Source organism: Mercenaria mercenaria, chromosome 12 (genome assembly GCF_021730395.1).
Source record: "Mercenaria mercenaria strain notata chromosome 12, MADL_Memer_1, whole genome shotgun sequence".
NCBI classification, from domain to species: domain Eukaryota; kingdom Metazoa; phylum Mollusca; class Bivalvia; order Venerida; family Veneridae; genus Mercenaria; species Mercenaria mercenaria.
The window spans coordinates 49,221,839-49,241,076 of record NC_069372.1 but is presented as its reverse complement, the minus strand read 5'-3'; the positions used below and the strand labels follow the sequence as shown (position 1 = coordinate 49,241,076).

Below are 19,238 nucleotides of genomic sequence, written 5' to 3'. Positions count from 1 at the left end.
TATAAATCATATTGTATAAAAGTGGCTGGATTTGAATCTTGGATGTCGTGACACCAGCTTAGTACAAAAATTTGAGTGTCCTTTCATATGGGAGTCATCTTTGTGAAATAAGTATCTCAACTTTTTTATAAAAAATACTTTATGTAACTCCTTACCTGAGTTTCTTCTCAAGCATTTTCTCTTCATAAATAAACAAGCATATATGAACGTGACGTTATTGAGTCCCATCCCGAAAATTGACTGCTCCCAATTTCCCCAATCCAAGATGGCGGCTTTATATAGACAAAGAAGGAAAAAAGTGGTCTAGAGTGCCGTCCTCCACTACTGTTGGCTGCGTATAAAAGTGATAATTTTTTCGAAGTGGCTTGATTTGGCATAATTTCAAGACGTCTTTATTGATTCTGCCTTTGCGACCAGTGTAGATCATGATCAACCTGTACATCCGTGCAGTCTGACCATGATCTGCACTGTTCACTATTCTGTCAGTATCTTTTTCGTAAATACCCCTTTTTAAGAGTTAATGGCACTGTCCAAACGGAAAGATGGAGTTTATTATAGAAATTACGCTGGGTAAGGTTTAATACATAAGATTTAGATGTATCAAGTTCATTCAAAATATGTGCTGTTGCATTTGAATTTATTAGTAAACCAGTTCATAGCCAATGAACTTAATTAGACAGTTTTGTCCATGTACATCATTTCGCTTTTCTGTTCATATGGTGGCCATTTTGTTTAGAAAACAATATATGGCACTCATCCTGCTATTAATAACTGTTGCCTAACATCTCTTCTTTGCAGTCTGAGATTTTATTTTTACATGTATATATTTAAAGAGAAATAAGATCAACATTTAAATGACATTATTCAAATGTTATTTTGAAAATGGCCGTCATTTAAATACATTTTGGTCTCTTTAATGATATTAGCTTCCTTTTGATTTCTGCATAGTTTCATTGTGATTTCTGTATAGTTCACTTTCTGATTTCTGCATAGCTCCATTGCGATTTCTGCATGGTTCACATTGTGATATCTGCATAGTTGCATTGTGGTCACTGCATAGTTCACAGTGTGATTTCTGCATAGTTCACATTGTGATTTCTGCATAGTTCCATTGTGATTTCTGCATAGTTCACATTGTGATTTCTGCATTGTTCCATTGTGATTTCTGCATAGTTCACATTGTGATTTCTGCATAGTTCACATTGTGATAGTTCACATTGTGATTTCTGCATAGTTCCATTGTGATTTCTGCATAGTTCATATTGTGATTTCTACATAGTTCCATTGAAGTTTCAGCATAGTTCCATTGTGATTTCTGCATTGTTCCATTGTGATTTCTGCATATAGTTCATATTGTGATTTCTACATAGTTCCATTGAAGTTTCAGCATAGTTCCATTGTGATTTCTGCATAGTTCCATTAGTTCATAAAATATACCAGTGTAGTGTGGTGAATACATGTGTGTATTTCGAGTCTTATTTTTGATGGCAATTTTGTAAAGAGGCGTTATATTATAATTTCTTTCATAATTATTGTTTTGTTTTGGGTTTAATGCCGTTTTTGAACAGTAATTCAGTTATGTAACGGCGGGCAGCTAACTTAACCATTGTTCCTGTATTCTGTACCAGCACGAACCTGTTCTCCGCAAGTAAGGCCTAAAAAAAATTCTTTGTTTCCGGTAAAATGCTCAAAAAAATTAGGGTAGGTAGGTCGGAATTTTTTGTTTTGGATTGTTTTTTTTTTTATTAAGGGAGACTTTTCGGCAATTATTTTTGTGTCACAAAATGAATGCAAATAAGGGGGTAATGCCTTTAGAGCATTAGTAAGTTGATTTCTAACATCACTGGCCAAGTTTAAAGCGTAAAAGTGCAGTTTTGCAACTTTTTGTCAAAAAGTTGAAAAAAAAATTCTCAAAGGCCATAAAAACATTTAGGGTCGGGCCAAAAATTTAGGGTAGGTCGGGATACCGGAAACAAACAATTTTTTTTACGCCTAACTGCCAACCACCCCACATGAATCAGAAGTGGAGGACGAATGATTTCAGACACGATGTCTCTTATCAAATCGGCCCTCGCCATTTTTATGAAGTTTAAATTGCATGAATATTGAACACGAGGAGTAACTGCATATTGAATAAAATAGAAATTATTTATAAATTATCTCTCTTTAATATATTAAACAGAACAAGGAAGTTTAACCTACATTAAAATTCCTAGAAGAAACGACACATTTTTGCTGAGATTGATTTGATAAACTATTTATTAAACATGAATTAGACGCAATCAACGTGTTTCTTTGGACTAATGGTAAGTTGGTTTTTTTACATTATATTGTGAGCAAATAATAAAGGTGCATGTAGTTGAGATAGGGGATGACTCTTTTAGTAAAACAGCTCATCAAAAACATTGTAAAATACTTCCAATGACAGAATTTGCATTATTTGATATTTTTTTATATACTTTGGCGTATTATGTGTTTATATTCAGAATATGAAATTCTCTGTCTGTTAATAAAAACAGGAAGTAGTCTGTTGATTCCAAAAGAAACAATAGGCGTATTTTGAAAATAATCGGAAATAACTGCTAGTAAGTATATAAGTGGTTAAACAAAACTATATTTTCTTCTAAATAGCTTTTATGGAAGTGTCTGGAAGAAGAGACGGAAAGGGAGATTACTCGTCATCCCTTTCACGCAGTTCTGATGATGCCGACCAGCTGTACTGTCTACCGTGTAAACATGATGGATCTCGGGTACCAGCCTTTGGATACTGCAAGGACTGTTCAGAACATGTGTGAGACATGCTACAAAAGTCACAGGAAACCAGCACCATGCAGGAACCATATCCTCCTAGACAAGACTCAAATGCCAAAAACCATGAGTCCGGGTAAAAATAGTCTAGACTTAACCGAAACATGTGATCAACATCACGGTAAAGTCATAGAATATTATTGCAAGGATCATAAATCTCTAGGCTGCAGTCCATGTATGACGATGAACCACAGAAGTTGCAAAATAGACTACATTCCAGATGTTTCTAGTAACTACATAGCCAGTTCACAGTACCAGAGTCTTCTAAAATCATTGGAGACTTTACATGAAAATTTGAAGGCAATCACTAAGTCTATAACAGAGAAGAAGAACCGCATTCAAGAAAATCAGGATAGAATTAAGGCAGACATTCAAAAGTTTCGACAAGAAATCAACGCTACACTAGACAAATGGGAAGATCAGCTTTACAAAGATGTTGATAGTCTTTTTTCCAGAGAAGATCAGAGGACAGATTCAACACTAACTCACTGCCACGAAATGAAAAGAAAGGTTGAAACACAGCAAAAGAGTCTCAGATCGTTCGAACAAGACCAGAAATGCAACATGGTGTTCATACATGGCAAGAAAAAAGAAGATTCAATAAAAGGGGACACCGGAATCGAAGAAAAATTGAAAGAAGAAGCCAAAGTTAAGAGTTACATATTTCAACCAAACCAGGCAATCAAAAGTCTACTGAAGACAGAGACTACATTAGGTACGTTATTTAACACTGAGGAGGAGTCCAAACCTAAACAATTACAAGACCAGGCTGCAGACAATAAAACAGAATTAGCCGTGCGCGGTCAGTTGCAGCCAAGACATCATGCAAGCGTGTCCGCTTCTGACATATCTGTTTCCGTATTAGGTAAAATTTATTCTAAGACTATCAGCGATCGAAATGATTGCAGAATAACGGGACTTGCAGTAATTGACAGACATAGACTTGCTGTTGCTGACAACATCAACGGCGCCATAAAAATTATTGATGTGAAGCGAAGGACAATCATTTCCGAGTTAAAAATGCTTTCAGAACCATGGGACGTGACATTGTTACCAGACGACCAGCTTGCAGTTACACTTCCTTATAAAAACATGATAAAAGTTTTCTCATTTCATAACGGCTTATCTAAAGTCAGGCAAATGTCAGTTAATGAGTTATGCTATGGATTAGCTTTTTTCGAAGGAAGTCTGATAGTTGGGATGAAATATGGAGAAGTGAAGATGATAAATCTATCAGGGAAAGTTTTGAATACCTTTGTCTGTGGTGAAGCAGATGATGTCTCTTATATAACAGTATGTCCAAAGTTAAGATATATCTATGCTTCATCTGGTAGGAATGTAACTCGTTTCAATATGTCCGGAGACGCGGTAGGACGGTTTACACATCAAAGCCTTAAGCAGCCACATGGACTAGCTGTGTTGGAAGATGGTTCTATATTGGTATGTAACTATGGTAATAACAGCATTCACCGGATTGCAGAAAGTATGAAAAGCTGCAGGATAATACTGCAGGAAACAAATTATGATGTGAAGTCCTGCTGTATGGCGCTCGATAGTGAAGAGATGAAACTGTACATAGGCAGCGGCAGTGAATGCAACTACATAAAAGTGTATAGTCTAAAATAAGGAAGACTTTCCTGGTCACTAACTTTTGATGTCTGTCATATATAAAGTGTTGTTTTTTTTTCTAGAAATAACCCATGCCCCTCTTTCGAATGATCACTGCGTGAATTTTATTAATATGGCATACTCTATGTGCTTTTTGTATCTGTTTATACAATTTCAATTATATTTTATCTGCAAATTTGTTTAAGGCTTTTTAATCCGATTTACTTTTTTTATTAAAGATTACTTGATGACATACAAGTTTCAGAAAATACAAGTAAGAATTTCATAGAGAAATATTAAACAAGAGAACCAAATCATTAAATACCGTGTAAAACATGTCTTTATTTCCAGGCTATATATTTATAAGTTTCTAATCCATTTGAAAAACAATGTATCACAGAATTGTTGACAAATTTAAATCCTACGAAGCTATCAATAATGCTGAATAAACGACGAAAATGCTATTTTCACGTGTGTGATATTACGTCTGAAGGGCATCAATTTTGTTTGAAGTTCTCAATAGTGCATAAATCAGTATATTAAAAGTACTTTGACAGTGTGCCAGTATTGTTATATTTCCTGGTCCATTGAAAACACAAAGATCATTCTATTCAACTGCAGTAGAATTCCGCTAAGGTATAAGAGCACAAATAGTCATGTTTACAAAATGGCCTTTGCTTGGCATTTTCTGAAAGATAACCGAGTTTTGCACTATTTTGCAATTTTTGAACAACTTTTATCGTGCCATTTTTTATAAATTTTGTATAACTTATGGTATTTCCTCAAGCTCAAGTAGAGACAAATTTCAAAGTGATAGCCACTATCCAAAGCGTTTGCAGAAAACTTATTTGACCATTAATTTTAATAAAAAAAAACATCAAACTATTTGTAAACAATTATAAAATACAAATAAAAAATGCCAATATCCTTTTTTCTACGGTGCCTCAAGTAAACGGATTTAATGAGACAGAATTCATACTTCAACATTGAAAAAATAAGGTCGAATGCTGTGTTTCTGTTTTGAATTTTGCTTAATACTCCAATTAAAAATAATCTTAGGGCCGTCTTGAAACCTACATAAATTTCTTCCACAATGTATAATCTAAGAGTGAAAGCAAAATAGAGATTTTTCACCGCGTGTAACAGGATATTTTTAAAGATGTGTAACTCTAACCCTTCTGTTCAAGTAGTAAATTCACATTGAGCACCAAGAAATCGCTTATAAGATTCATCTTTTTCCATTTTTGTACAAGAAATTAAATAATCTGTCTTGAAAGAAGTAAAAACTTACTAGAAAAAAAGGAAATCAAGGAAAAAAATTGGTCCCAGTAGGGCTTGAACCTACGCCCTCGTAAGAATTGCAGTAAAAGTAGGAATTGAATACTCTTCAAAAAGAAGGTTCTCTATTAGTGATCTAATACCTTAAGATGGTTCCAGGAGTAATGTGTTGCACATTTCATTACCTCTCAAAAACGGTCTGCCATTAGTTGCTTGGTTGCTTCTATGCTTCCAAAGGATCTTTTCACAGGTTTTTAAAACCCAGTTTTCATCCGCTGTTCCCGAAAATAGGGAAAGCCTTGACATCCAATTTGAAAATTATACACTACACTTTCTCTGTATTTTATATCTGCAGATTTTAACATATGTCATCATTATTCTGGCATTTATAATGTGATATAAAAACACAAGGGTGTACAAGTCAGTAAATGCACTTCTAAAGTATTAAGCATCGAGTGCCAAACTGTCAATTACTTTTGACTTTTAAAATACTGTACTCGTTGTACAATCTAGTTTTCTGAAATTTGATTTAATTCAAGGGCCATAACACCAGAACGACTAAGACTAATCTATTGGTTACCATGGTAATATACCAATAAGCATTCTGACTATGTTTGCGGAACATCTGATAAGAAGTTGCTCAAGTTATTTATTGGACATTCAATTTTAGTATTTCTTGTAATCAGAAACAATAACTCATGATTGACTGGGACTATCCAGTAGGTCATTGAACTTGTCAGAAATGCTATGCTCAATAGCATTGTGACTAAGTCTGGAGGTACTCGTCCGAACTGGCTGGTTATCGAACTTTGCCTAGATGTTATAGTAACACATCTTCTGTATAAATATGGTTGACATTAAAGAACTATTCTAGTTATCCACAGTCAGTTTTGACCAATTCAAGGGCAGTCTGAAGATACTGGTCCGAACCGGCTGGTTATCAAACTTGACTAAGATTTTAAAGTAATACATCTTCTGCTCATCCTGACCTGATTACCCTGAGCTCAAAATAAAAAGAAAATTAAGTCATGTTATCCGAGTAAACTTAACGTTTTTTGTATTAAGCCATTCAACCTATGCATTGTCTAACAAGAGGGTCACGATGACCCTGGATCGCTGACCTGAGTGAAATGAGCCACGTTTCAAATGGCAAATTCATGCTAAAGTAGGTCAATAGATCACATTCATAGTCACTGAAAGTCACTTTTAAGATCGGTGTGCAAAATTGTACATGTAAGCAAAATTTCAAGGCTGTGTCTTAAAAAACAAGAAAGTAGATCAGTAGGTTAAGGTCAGTCACGTGACTCGTAATCACTTGGGGTCTTCGGGTAATTGTAATTAAACAGTCTAGGAAATATGATCTGATACTGTTTGAAGTACTTTTTCCTATAAAACTCGTATTACAACCAAACCCCAGGGCGGGGCCACTTTGTCACCCCAGGAGCATAATTTGAACAATCTTGTTAGAGATCCACTAGGCAATGCTACGTACAAAATATCAAAGGCCTAGGCCTTGAACTTTCAGACAACAAGATTTTTATTTTTTTCCCTATATAAGTCTATGTTAAACTTGGGACCCCAAGGACACTTTTCACACCCCAGGGACATATCTGAACAATTTTGGTAGAGGAACACTAGGCAAAGCAAAATACCAGATATCAAAAGCCTATGCCTTACAGTTTTAAGCAAGAAGAATTTTGTTTTTTTTCCTATACCAGTATAAGACTATGTAAAACGCGAGCCCCCCCCCCCCCACCCCCCGCAGCCTCTTTTTACACCAAGAACATAATTTGAACAATTTTGGTAGAGGACCACAGGGCAATGCAACACACCAAATATCAAAAACCTAGGTCTTGCAGTTTCAGATAAGAAGATTTTTAAAGTTTTTTTTCCTATATACATGATGTGTCTATGTAAAATTTGAGACCCCCACCCCCACCAGGACAGTCCTCTTTTCATCTCAGGGGCATAATTTGAAACAATTTTGGTAAATGACCAAAAGGCAATGATACATACCAAATATCATAGGATTAGGTTATGTGGTTTTAGACAAGAAGATTTTTTAAAGTTATTTGCTCTTTAAGTCTATGTAAAATATGGCCTCTTTTCATCTCAGGGGCACAATTTGAACAATCGTCATAGAGGACCATTAGATGATGCCACATGCCAATTATCAAGGCTCTACCCCTTAGGATTTTGAACAAGATTTTTAAAGTTTTTCCTTTTCAGGGGTGTAAAATTTTTTTTCACACCACTCGCCCTGCAGGACTAGTAGCCAGTAATATCTACTCGCCCTTAGTGCACAGCCACTCGCCCTAATAATTGACATTTTTAATACTGTCACTTTTATGAAAGGAGTATTATGTACAATAGTATAGAAATTTTCCCGAAAAATATTTATTTTGAAAAGTGTCTAAAAAATTTGGACACAATAATCATCGTCCATCCACCCATGTTGAAAGAGAGAAAAAAAAACGTTAAAGATTATCGGTAATTATTCAGTTGATAAACTAAGTAATTGACCTTGTTTTCATGATCAATTTACACCCCCTCAAAGAGCTAAAAGAAGAGTGTCAGTATCTTGACATCTGAAGTGGAGATCAAAGCGGTATTTTTGCTCGAGATTGTCATGGCATTACGTCATGTTTTCGCGCCATGTGACACATCACTGTCTGATCGTACCGCATCGGTTCTTAAAATTGCTGAGAAATAGAAATCAATAAAAAGTTTCTTCTTTAATTTGTTATCAAAAGCGAATGTGCTATATCCCGTATAAAAGGTAAATGTCTCAAATGATAGTTACTATAGTGGATATCCTACCTCTGTGACCTATTTGCCCTCAAGGAATTTACATTATTGTTTGACAAGAAAAACTTTTAAATTGTTGGTCAAAAAATACATGTACAAAGATTCATTTAAAACTTATTAAAAACCGCAGTGACATCACATTGCTTTATTTTAAAATCGCATTTCTATTTACGTTCACGAGGTCACCCGTAACTCTATTCTGCCGCACTAACAGAAATCTGTTTGCCAAAAATCGTTTTACTCCATGTATTGTAATTGCTGCCGCTTTTTCATTATTTAAGATTTTTTATTCTGTTTTTTGTACTTTCTGGTCAAAAATCTGAATTTTATGCCCAGAGTATTCATCATTTATTTACTTTTAGAAAGAAATAAGTAACTAAGATCGCGCTGTTTGAATTTTTACAAATGATTATATGAAAATTCGACCGTTTTTATAGAATTTTGCCTACATTTCTGTCGATATCTTATTAAAATCATTATAGAATTCAAATAGTATTATTTCTCAAGAGGTGCTGAAAACTTGAAGCGAAAATGTTAAAAAATGAATGCACTACGCACGGTTTTTGTGTACGTGTCGATGTAAATTAGATATTACGATAGGTCGCACGTGCTTGTGGAATAGAAAATTACCGGCATGACGTTTTGATATCTTTACGATTTGCGGGTAAATTCCAGTCAATCCAGGTAGCGACTGAACCATCTCAAAGTTTGTTGACGTTTTGTAATGTAAGTTCTGAATTTTGGTAAAGTAAGGACGTAAAAAACCACTCGCCCGATCGGTCGAGTAAACAGCGAGGTCCACTCGTCCTACTCAGACTTTAACTCGCCAATGCGAGCGGGCGAGTGGAATTTTACACCCCTGCTTTTAGTTGCCATGGAATTCAATTCTTTGACGATTTTGGGAGGGGGCCACCAAAGGATCATTCCTGTGAAGTTAGGTGTGACTCTGCCCAGTGGTTTTCAAGAAAGTTGTTTTAGAAAATGTTGACAGACTGACGACCCATGACGAACACTGAGCGGTCACAAAAGCTCACTATGAGCCTTTGACTCAGGTGAGCTAATAAAAATACCACAATAAGACTTTCTGTACAGGATATCTTCCTTTATTCACTAGTAAAACACTAACATTTTGCATCTTAACCACACATTTAAAGCAATCACTTTTTCAGCAACATATTTCTAAAGTCACTATTACTCATCCCAGACGTCTTTGTGCTACTCTTAGAATCACTTAATGTCTCTGAGGAGCTTTCATTTTTGTTCTGGGTAGCTGCAGAGCTTGTCTGCTTTGATTGGGTTTGAGGTCTCTTGGTTACTGCCCTTGGCATCAACATAACTTGTGTTCTTGCATGTCGACTGAAAATAAAAGGTAAATTTAAAACAAAGTTAGAGTTTTACAACATTTATATAAACAAGGAGCTGCGTTCAATAAACACTCGATGCCCCCGGTGGCATCCTTGTCGATACGAAGCAACCTAAGTCCAAAACGAGGTCAAGGTCAAACTGAGGTCAGGTGATGTTTGAAGATGAGGAATGGTCACAGGTTACATCTGTATTAGTACCAATTCAGTCTTGTAAGCAGTATTTATGCTAGACAAAACGGTCCCATTTGGTTAACCAAGAGATGGCCCATATTAAGCAACCTAAGTCCAAAATGAGGTCAAGGTCAAACTGAGGTCAGGTGGTGTTTGAAGATGAGGAATGTTCACAGGTTACATCTGTATTAGTATCAATTCATTCTTGTAAGCAGTATTAATGCTAGACAAAACGGTCCCATTTGGTTAACCAAGAGATGGCCCATATAAAGCAACCCAATTCCAAAATGAGGTCAAGGTCAAACTGAGGTCAGGTGATGTCTGAAGATGAGGAATGTTCACAGGTTACATCTGCATTAGTATCAAGTCATTCTAGCAAGGGGTATTGATGCTAGACAAAACGGTCCCATTTGGTTAACCAAGAGATGGCCCATATAAAGCAACCTAAGTCCAAAATGAGGTCAAAGTCAAGGTAAAACTGAAGTCAGGTGATGTCTAAAGATGAGGAATGTTCACAGGTTACATCTACATTAGTATCAAGTCATTCTAGCAAGGGATATTGATGCTAGACGAAACGGTCCCATTAGGTTAACCTCGTACGGACGGACGAATGGACGGAAGGACAGGACGATCACAATATGCCTCCCGCATCAGTAGATGCCGGGGGCATAATAAAAATAACTGTATAAATTTATCATTACTGCTCCTAAAACATTGCAATACTGTTGCAATGAAAGCATTCTTAAATACTGCAATGGATTTTAATAAAGCAATTATTAATTTTCAATTTACTTGAACTTTTTCAAATATCAATGAAAATTTCATAGCAAGTGCTCTGCAAAGCAGGACAACACATGCCCAAAGTACTAGATCAGAGGAAGAGGAAGTGTAATTGAAAGAATATTGTTTTTGGTGTGTGGCACACCACAAAGGACTAATGAAATGTGGTGGTGGATTCCTGCACTCTGCATATCATTTCATTGCCACCTACCTATATGTCAAGCTTTAAGTCAATACTCTAAATAGTTACACAGTTATGCTCCGGGCACAAAATATGAGAGGCAAATCTGACCACTTTGTGACCTTGACCTGTGACTTACTAGCCCTGTTCATGCGTTCTGCACATCACCTCATCCCCATCTACCAAATCGCTGAGTTTTGAGTAAGTATCTTGAATGGTTATTGAGTTAACGCTCCTGATATAAACTATGACAGACAGAGGTACAGATGCACCTGCCATCTAATAATACATCTTTTTTTTTCAAAACGGGCATATAAAAATATCAACATTGTTAAAACAGCAACATGTAAGTGTCCTCTATACTTTCAAACAAGACGTATTTGTAAAACACAAGCCGTCCATGACTGACTGTTGGAGACAACTGGTTATGTGAAATAGTCAGTCCTAGCATGCTGTAATCATGACCTTTTAACTTGCTGTTGATCCCATGGACATAAAATCGGCTTTTCTGTATCCATCTTTGATTAACAGCAGATCTATGCCAAAGGTTATAAACCCAGTCTCAACACATCACAATCTGATTGGTTGTTTCTGAGCATTAATTTGAAAGTGATCAATAAAAAGGCTGCATTCTAAGACTGGTACCCAAACTCATTTCCATGCTTAAACCAACTGGTTAGTATGACAGAAGTCAGTCTCCATTCACTACCAAAAACAAGGTCTATTTGACTACATGTTTTCATATTAGTTTATCAAAAATATTTTTATAACATTTAAATACAAATGCAGGTAACCAAATATCACTTCAAATCTGATACCTCTGTGTTTCCTTCTTTCCTCCTCCAAGAGAAGGTATAAATGAAGATTCCTCCCTCTGTGACACCGGAGTTTTTCTGGCAGGCGGGTTGCTAATGGCAACTGAGATCTCATGCTCTCCAATCTTAATTCCATCTGTTTTCACCACAGCTTGGGCTGCACTATGCTGTGGAATATATAAAGGTATCTTCTTATCAAACATTCAAGGACTTAGCATTGTATTTGTCTGATTTAGAGTTCAAATGTGCAGGAATGGAAATGCGGCAATACTCCAAATGATTATTATTCAAACATTTGAACAAGAGGGTCATAATGACCCTGAATTGCTCACCTGAGTAATATGAGCCACATGTTTAAAATGGTAAACTGATGCTAAAATATTAGAAAGTAGGTCAGTAGGTCACATGTTTCAAATGGCAAACTGATGCTAAAGTAGGTCAGAAAGTCATATTCATGGTCACTAAATGTCAGTTTTAAGATCGGTGTGAAAAACTGTACATGTCATCAAAATTTCAAGTCTGTATCTTGAACAAGAGGGTCATGCTGACCCTGCATCACTCACTCAAGTAATATGAGCTACATGTTTCAAATATCACTGATGCTAAAATATTGAGAAAGTAGGTCAGTAGGTCACATTCAAGGTCACTGACAGTCAATTTTAAGATTAGTGTCCAAAACTGTACGTGTCTTCCAAATTTCAAGGCTGTATCTTAAACAAGAGGACCATGATGGTCCTGAATCGCTCACCTATCCCCACATGACCCAGTGTTGAACTGAGTATGACGTCGTTATTTCTATTATTTGACATAGTGACCTAGTTTTTGAGCACATGTGACCTAGATGTCATCAAGATAAAAAATTCTGACCAATTTTCATGAAGATCCATTGAAAAATATGACCTCTAGAGAGGTCACAAGGTTTTTCTATTATTTGACCTAATGACCTAGTTTTTGAAGGCACGTGACCCACTTTTAAACTTGACCTAGATATCATCAAGGTGAACATTCTCACTAATTTTCATGAAGATCTCGTGAAAAATATGGCCTCTAGAGAGGTCACAAGGTTTTTCTATTTTTCGACCTACTGACCTAGTTTTTGACCGCACATGACCCAGTTATGAACTTGACCTAGATATCATCAAGCTGAACATTCTCACCAATTTTCATGAAGATCCATTGAGAAATATGGCCTCTAGAGACATCACAAGGTTTTTCTATTTTTAGACCTACTGACCTAGTTTTTGACCGCACGTGACCCAGTTTCGAACTTGACCTAGATATCATCAAGGTGAACATTCTGACCAATTTTCATGAAGATCTCTTGAAAAATATGGCCTCTAAAGAGGTCACATGGTTTTTCTATTTTTAGATCTACTGACCTAGTTATTGACCGCACGTGACCCAGTTTAAGATTTGACCTAGATATCATCAAGGTGAACATTCTGACCAAATTTCATAAAGATCCCACGAAAAATATGGCCTCTAGAGAGGTCACAAAGTTTTTCTATTTTCAGACCTACTGACCTAGTTTTTGATCACACGTGACCCAGTTTCAAACTCGACCTAGATATCATCAAGGTGAACATTCTCACCAATGTTCATGAAGATCCATTGAGAAATATGGCCTCTAGAGAGGTCACAAGGTTTTTCTATTTTTAGATCTACTGACCTAGTTTTTGACCCCACGTGACCCAGTTTCAAACTCGACCTAGATATCATCAAGGTGAACATTCTGACCAATTTTCATGAAGATCCATTGAGAAATATGGCCTCTAGAGAGGTCACAAGGTTTTTCTATTTTTAGATCTACTGACCTAGTTTTTAACCCCACGTGACCCAGTTTCGAACTTGACCTAGATATCATCAAGCTGAACATTCTGACCAATTTTCATGAAGATCCATTGAGAAATATGGCCTCTAGAGAGGTCACAAGGTTTTTCTATTTTTAGACCTACTGACCTAGTTTTTGACCCCACGTGACCCAGTTTCGAACTTGACCTAGATATCATCAAGGTGAACATTCTAACCAATTTTCATGAAGATCTCATGAAAAATATGGCCTCTAGAGAGGTCACAAGGTTTTTCTATTTTTAGACCTACTGACCTAGTTTTTGACTGCACATGACCCAGTTACTAACTTGACCTAGATATCATCAAGCTGAACATTCTCACCAATTTTCATGAAGATCCATTGAGAAATATGGCCTCTAGAGACATCACAAGGTTTTTCTATTTTTAGACCTACTGACCTAGTTATTGACCGCACGTGACCCAGTTTCGAACTTGACCTAGATATCATCAAGGTGAACATTCTGACCAATATTCATAAAGATCTCATGAAAAATATGGCCTCTAGAGAGGTCACAAGGTTTATCTATTTTTAGATCTACTGACCTAGTTTGTGACCCCACGTGACCCAGTTTCAAACTTGATCTAGATATCATCAAGATGAACATTCTGACCAATTTTCATGAAGATCCATTGAGAAATATGGCCTCTAGAGAGGTCACAAGGTTTTTCTATTTTTAGACCTACTGACCTAGTTTTTGACCGCACGTGACCCAGTTTCAAACTTGAACTAGATATCATCAAGGTGAACATTCTAACCAATTTTCATGAAGATCTCATGAAAAATATGGCCTCTAGAGAGGTCACAAGGTTTTTCTATTTTTAGATCTACTGACCTAGTTTTTGACCGCACATGACCCAGTTTCGAACTTGCCCTAGATATCATCAAGATGAACATTCTGACCAACTTTCATAAAGATCCCATGAAAAATGTGACCTCTAGAGTGGTCACAAGCAAAAGTTTACGCACGGACGCACAGACGGACGCCACGCAATCACAAAAGCTCACCTTGTCACTTTGTGACAGGTGAGCTAAAAAACAAGAATGTAGGTCAGTAGGTCAAGGTCACAGTCAAGTGACCCCTAATCACTTGGGGTCATCAGGTATTATAATTAAACAGTCTAGGAAATACAATCTGATAATTTTTTAACTATTTATTTCATATAACTCGTATAAAAAGTGATCCCCTGGGTGGGGCCTCTTTTCACCCCATGGGCATAATTTGAACAAGTTTGGTAAAGGACCACTAGGCATTGCTACATACCAAATATCAAAGGCCTAGGCCTTGAACTTTCAGTCAAGAAGATTTTTATAGTTTTTTCCTATATAAGTCTATGTAAAACTTTTCACCCCAGGGACATGTGAACAATTTTGGTAGAGGACCACTGGGTAATGCAACATAACAAATATCAAAAGCCTAGGCCTTGCAATTTCTGGCAAGAAGAATTGTAAAGTTTTTTCCTATGTAAATCTATGTAAAACTCTAGACCCCCGGGGTGGGGCCTCTCTTCACCTCCAGGGGCACAATTTGAACAATTTTGGTAGAGGACCACAAGGCAATGCTACAAACCAAATATCAAAGGACTAGGTCTTTTGGGTCTCTTTTCACCCCAGGGGCACAAGTTGAACATTCTTCATAGAGGACCATTAGATAATGTCACATGCCAAATATCAAGGCTCTACGCCTTGCAGTTTTGGACAAGAAGATTTTTAAAGTTTTTCCTTTCAGTTGCCATGGCAACCCGAGTTCTGCATGGAATTCAATGCTTTGAACAGTTTTGAAAGGGGATCATTCCTGTGAAGTTTGGTGTAATTCTGCCCAGTGGTTTTCAAGAAGATTTTTTTAGCAAATGTTGACGGACGCACGACTGACAATGCACAACGGACATTGAGCGGTCACAAATTAAAGCTCACCATGAGCCTTTGGCTCAGGTGAGCCAAAAATGAACCATGGTAAATAATCCAATAAGCTACTTGTATGTGTACTTTCATTCTAATATGCTAATTAAAACAAGATGATAAAATCTATCCTGAGCTTCAAACATGCATTTAGTAATGAAAGCATCATGTGACTATTTCACCTGTTTTTATTTAACTTAAACAAAAATCGAGCCATGTTAGATTATTTATTTGTCTGAAGGCATATATATCAACACCTAGCTATCAGTAATAGTTTTGTAAACTGTCGTGTTTAGTACTTTTTGTCTTTGACGTGAATATTTGTGAAAATTTCAGACTTATGCAAAGTAAAATATAAATTTCTCAGTACAAACTTTTAACAACAACTTACATTACTTAGACAGAACATATGAGCTGCACAATGAGAAAACCAACATAGTGCATTTGTGACCAGCATGGATCCAGACCAGCCTGCGCATCCGCACAGTCTGGTCAGGATCCATGCTGTTCGTTTTCAAAGCCTATTGCAATTAGAGAAACTGTAGCGAACAGCATGGATCCTGACCAGGCTGTGCGGATGCGCAGGCTGGTCTGGATCCATGCTGGTTGCAAACACACTATGTTGGTTTTCTCATGGCGCGGCTCATATAAATTTTTCTATCATCTTAAATCAGTCTTAAGACACTCGTTAATATATCTACATGTAAACATCCGAAACTAAGGAGCAATGAACAAGGTTTAACTAAACAGTAAAATGAATATCTTTAATTCTCTTCTTAGCAATAAATTTCATATTTTTAGAAAAGAGAAATGTTTCAACCTCATCAGCAAACTCAACATATGCAAGTCCCTTGGGTGCTCCACTTCTGTAAGTGACAAGTCTAACATGTTTCACCTCCCCATGCTGAAAAGTATAAAACCGATGCAAGTTCTTACAATCAAACATGTTTTTGACTAAAATCATAAATCTCAACCAACTGAATTCTGCTAAAATCATAAATTACAACAAGAGCACCACCTTGCAGGTGCAGTCGTTCATTTGATCTTTTTGTCTCTGTATAATATCAAAACAAAAAAAAAGCATTTAAATAATACTCTAATAATACGACGGATATTTCATTTTAATGTCTATAATGCTGTCATGTATACATTGACATAACATCAGTTGAAATAGTTATTTGATGCGTCGCTTTCAAAATAATAAAAAAAAGTTCACGATTTTCTGGGACAACCCTTGTATATGCCTTTAAATGATAGCTATATGTATTTGCATGCAAAACTTTAACCAAGGTGTGACGCCAACACCAGGGAGAGTAGACAAGGTGTGACACTGACACCAGGCAGAGTAGACAAGGTGTGATGCTGACAGCAAGGAGAGTAGACAAGGTGTAACACCAACACCAGGGAGAGTAGACAAGGTGTGTGTGACGCCGCCACCAGGGAGAGTAGACAAGGTGTGTGTGACCCGCCACCAGGGAGAGTAGACAAGGTGTGTGTGACGCCGCCACCAGGGAGAGTAGACAAGGTGTGTGTGACACCGCCACCAGGGAGAGTAGACAAGGTGTGTGTGACGCCGCCACCAGGGAGAGTAGACAAGGTGTGTGTGACGCCGCCACCAGGGAGAATAGACAAGGTGTGATGCCGCCACCTGGGAGAGTAGACATGGTGTGTGTGACACCGCCACCAGGGAGAGTAGACAAGGTGTGACGCCGTTGCTAGGGAAGTAAAATAGTACAGACTATTTTTCGAATAGTCAAGCTAAAAATTATTCAAAAAGCTTAATCAATGTATTTATGCTTAAGTTACTTTCCTAGAAATTTAATTAATTTTCATATGATTTTGTGTCCTTTTCCTGATATTTTCTATGCTTGGATCATTCGGAACCTTGGAATAACTCGAGCAATTTGGTCATCTGCTTGATATTTCGAGCAATCTGTGTTTTACAGTTTAAACTAAAATAGAACACTGCAATACACTACACAAACCTGTGAAAACAATGTCCTCAGAGCTTCCTCAGTACAGGTGAACGGGAGATTTTTGATGAATAACTTGTTCTTCTCCAAAGATGTTCCATACTGTAAAGCATTTAGTAATAACTATAGCATCAATACTGTCCAGAATTAATATTTTTAAAAAAATTGTCTTTTCACACTCCACTTGACTGAACTATTTTAAGATTTTTCTGTTCGTTACTGTTGGGTTTTGCCACTTTCCAGCCTAAATGGTTGATGAAGACCCCCAGGAACCACTCTAGATGTTAGGTACAAGCGGACAGCTTAGTAGTACCACCAATCTTCTGCAAGCCATCTGGATAGTTCTATCATAAGACAGAATTCTATACTTGAGCCCGCTGCAGTAAAGTCATTCAATCCTTTTTGTGAAGTATCCTGTGTTAAGCATCTGTCCATGTAAAACATTACCTTTTTTGTCTCTTGCACATCCAACTTATACCATAGCCATAACAAAAGGTGAAATTGGAAGTGCTTCAAATTCATATAGATAAAGAACTACTTAGAACTGTTTTGCTCTAACCCCTCAATACAGACATGATAATATCTAAAGTATAAATCATCAAGTTAATACTCCTTGATATTGTTCTAGAATAAAAATAATATGCCTCAACAGTGACTTTCTCTTGAATAACATCAGTCTTTCAGATGCATTCTCGAGATATAAATCTTTTTCATCTCAACTCCGATGATTTTATCCAATGATAATACCACAGTCTGGGATATATTATTTCTTGTTCTCAATTTGTGGTCTATAACATCAAGTCATACTGCGTGATTAACACTTTAGAGAGCTTTCCCACACATTTCACAAATGCTGCTGAGAACACTTTGATTCTTCATATTCCTACTTTTTACTTACAAATACTTAAGGATAACATGGTGTAATAGGCCTTAATTTCACCAAAAGCATACGACTTGATAATGTAAGCTTTAAAAATGTCAAACGATAGAAATAAGGTGCATATTGACAAGTTATATAGTGACAGAAGTTCTCAAAAATTTCCTTTAGATTACCTCCACTGATAATTTTAGTTTTTCCTGAGTTATCTCCCCTGAAAACTAGATAAAAAAATTATTTTCTCCTTTTCCCTACAGGGAATTTTAGATTTCTTTTTGATATTTGTATCAAAATCATACAATGCAGCTTTCTACCACAAAATGTTCTCGAAAACCAAGCTCAGATTCTCGTAATCAAAGAAATTACCGTATAAGTACTTTTTTCTGCAAGAACTTTATTTCTGCGTTTTTTGCGGAAGACAATAAGACCGCAGATTTAAAATCCGCAGAAAATTTTGTCCTGACATGTCTTGATACGACGATACAAGTGGCCATTATAATCTGGTTAGGTATAAGAAAATGTCTGATAGCGTTATCCGCCTTTGTCCAAATGCCAACGGAGCAAATTAAAAAACAAGAGGACCTTGATGGTCCTGAATCGCTCACCTTCTCCACATGACCCAATTTTCATGAAGATCCATTGAAAAATATGGCTTCTAGAGAGGTCACAAGGTTTTTCTTTTATTTGACCTGATGACCTAGTTTTTCAAGGCACATGACCCAGTTTTGAAAATAACCTAGATATTATCAAGGTGAACATTCTCACGAATTTTCATGAAGATCTCATGAAGAGTATGGCCTCTAGAGAGGTCACAAGGTTTTTCTATT

The 19,238-nt window shown here is 36.6% G+C and overlaps 2 protein-coding genes across 3 annotated transcripts in view; one reads left to right on the top strand and one right to left on the bottom strand.

The window, feature by feature from the left end:
• The first annotated feature begins 2,175 nt into the window (after positions 1–2,175).
• On the top strand, positions 2,176–4,975 carry LOC123534213 (uncharacterized). Its single transcript, XM_045316352.2, has 2 exons — positions 2,176–2,306; positions 2,632–4,975. The coding sequence occupies exons 1-2, from the start codon at positions 2,304–2,306 to the stop codon at positions 4,432–4,434; spliced, it is 1,806 nt and encodes a 601-aa protein (XP_045172287.2). The 5' UTR covers positions 2,176–2,303; the 3' UTR covers positions 4,435–4,975.
• A 4,614-nt stretch (positions 4,976–9,589) lies between these two features.
• Positions 9,590–19,238, bottom strand: part of LOC123533848 (squamous cell carcinoma antigen recognized by T-cells 3-like) — a 46,014-nt gene continuing 36,365 nt past the window's right edge. For both annotated transcript variants that reach the window (XM_053519990.1, XM_053519991.1), the window contains 4 exons: positions 17,547–17,636; positions 16,382–16,465; positions 11,817–11,980; positions 9,590–9,858 (listed from right to left, as the gene is read on the bottom strand). In XM_053519990.1, coding sequence (XP_053375965.1) covers positions 9,660–9,858; positions 11,817–11,980; positions 16,382–16,465; positions 17,547–17,636 — 537 coding nt within the window. In that variant the 3' untranslated portion in view covers positions 9,590–9,659. The remainder of the gene's footprint in view (positions 9,859–11,816; positions 11,981–16,381; positions 16,466–17,546; positions 17,637–19,238) is intronic.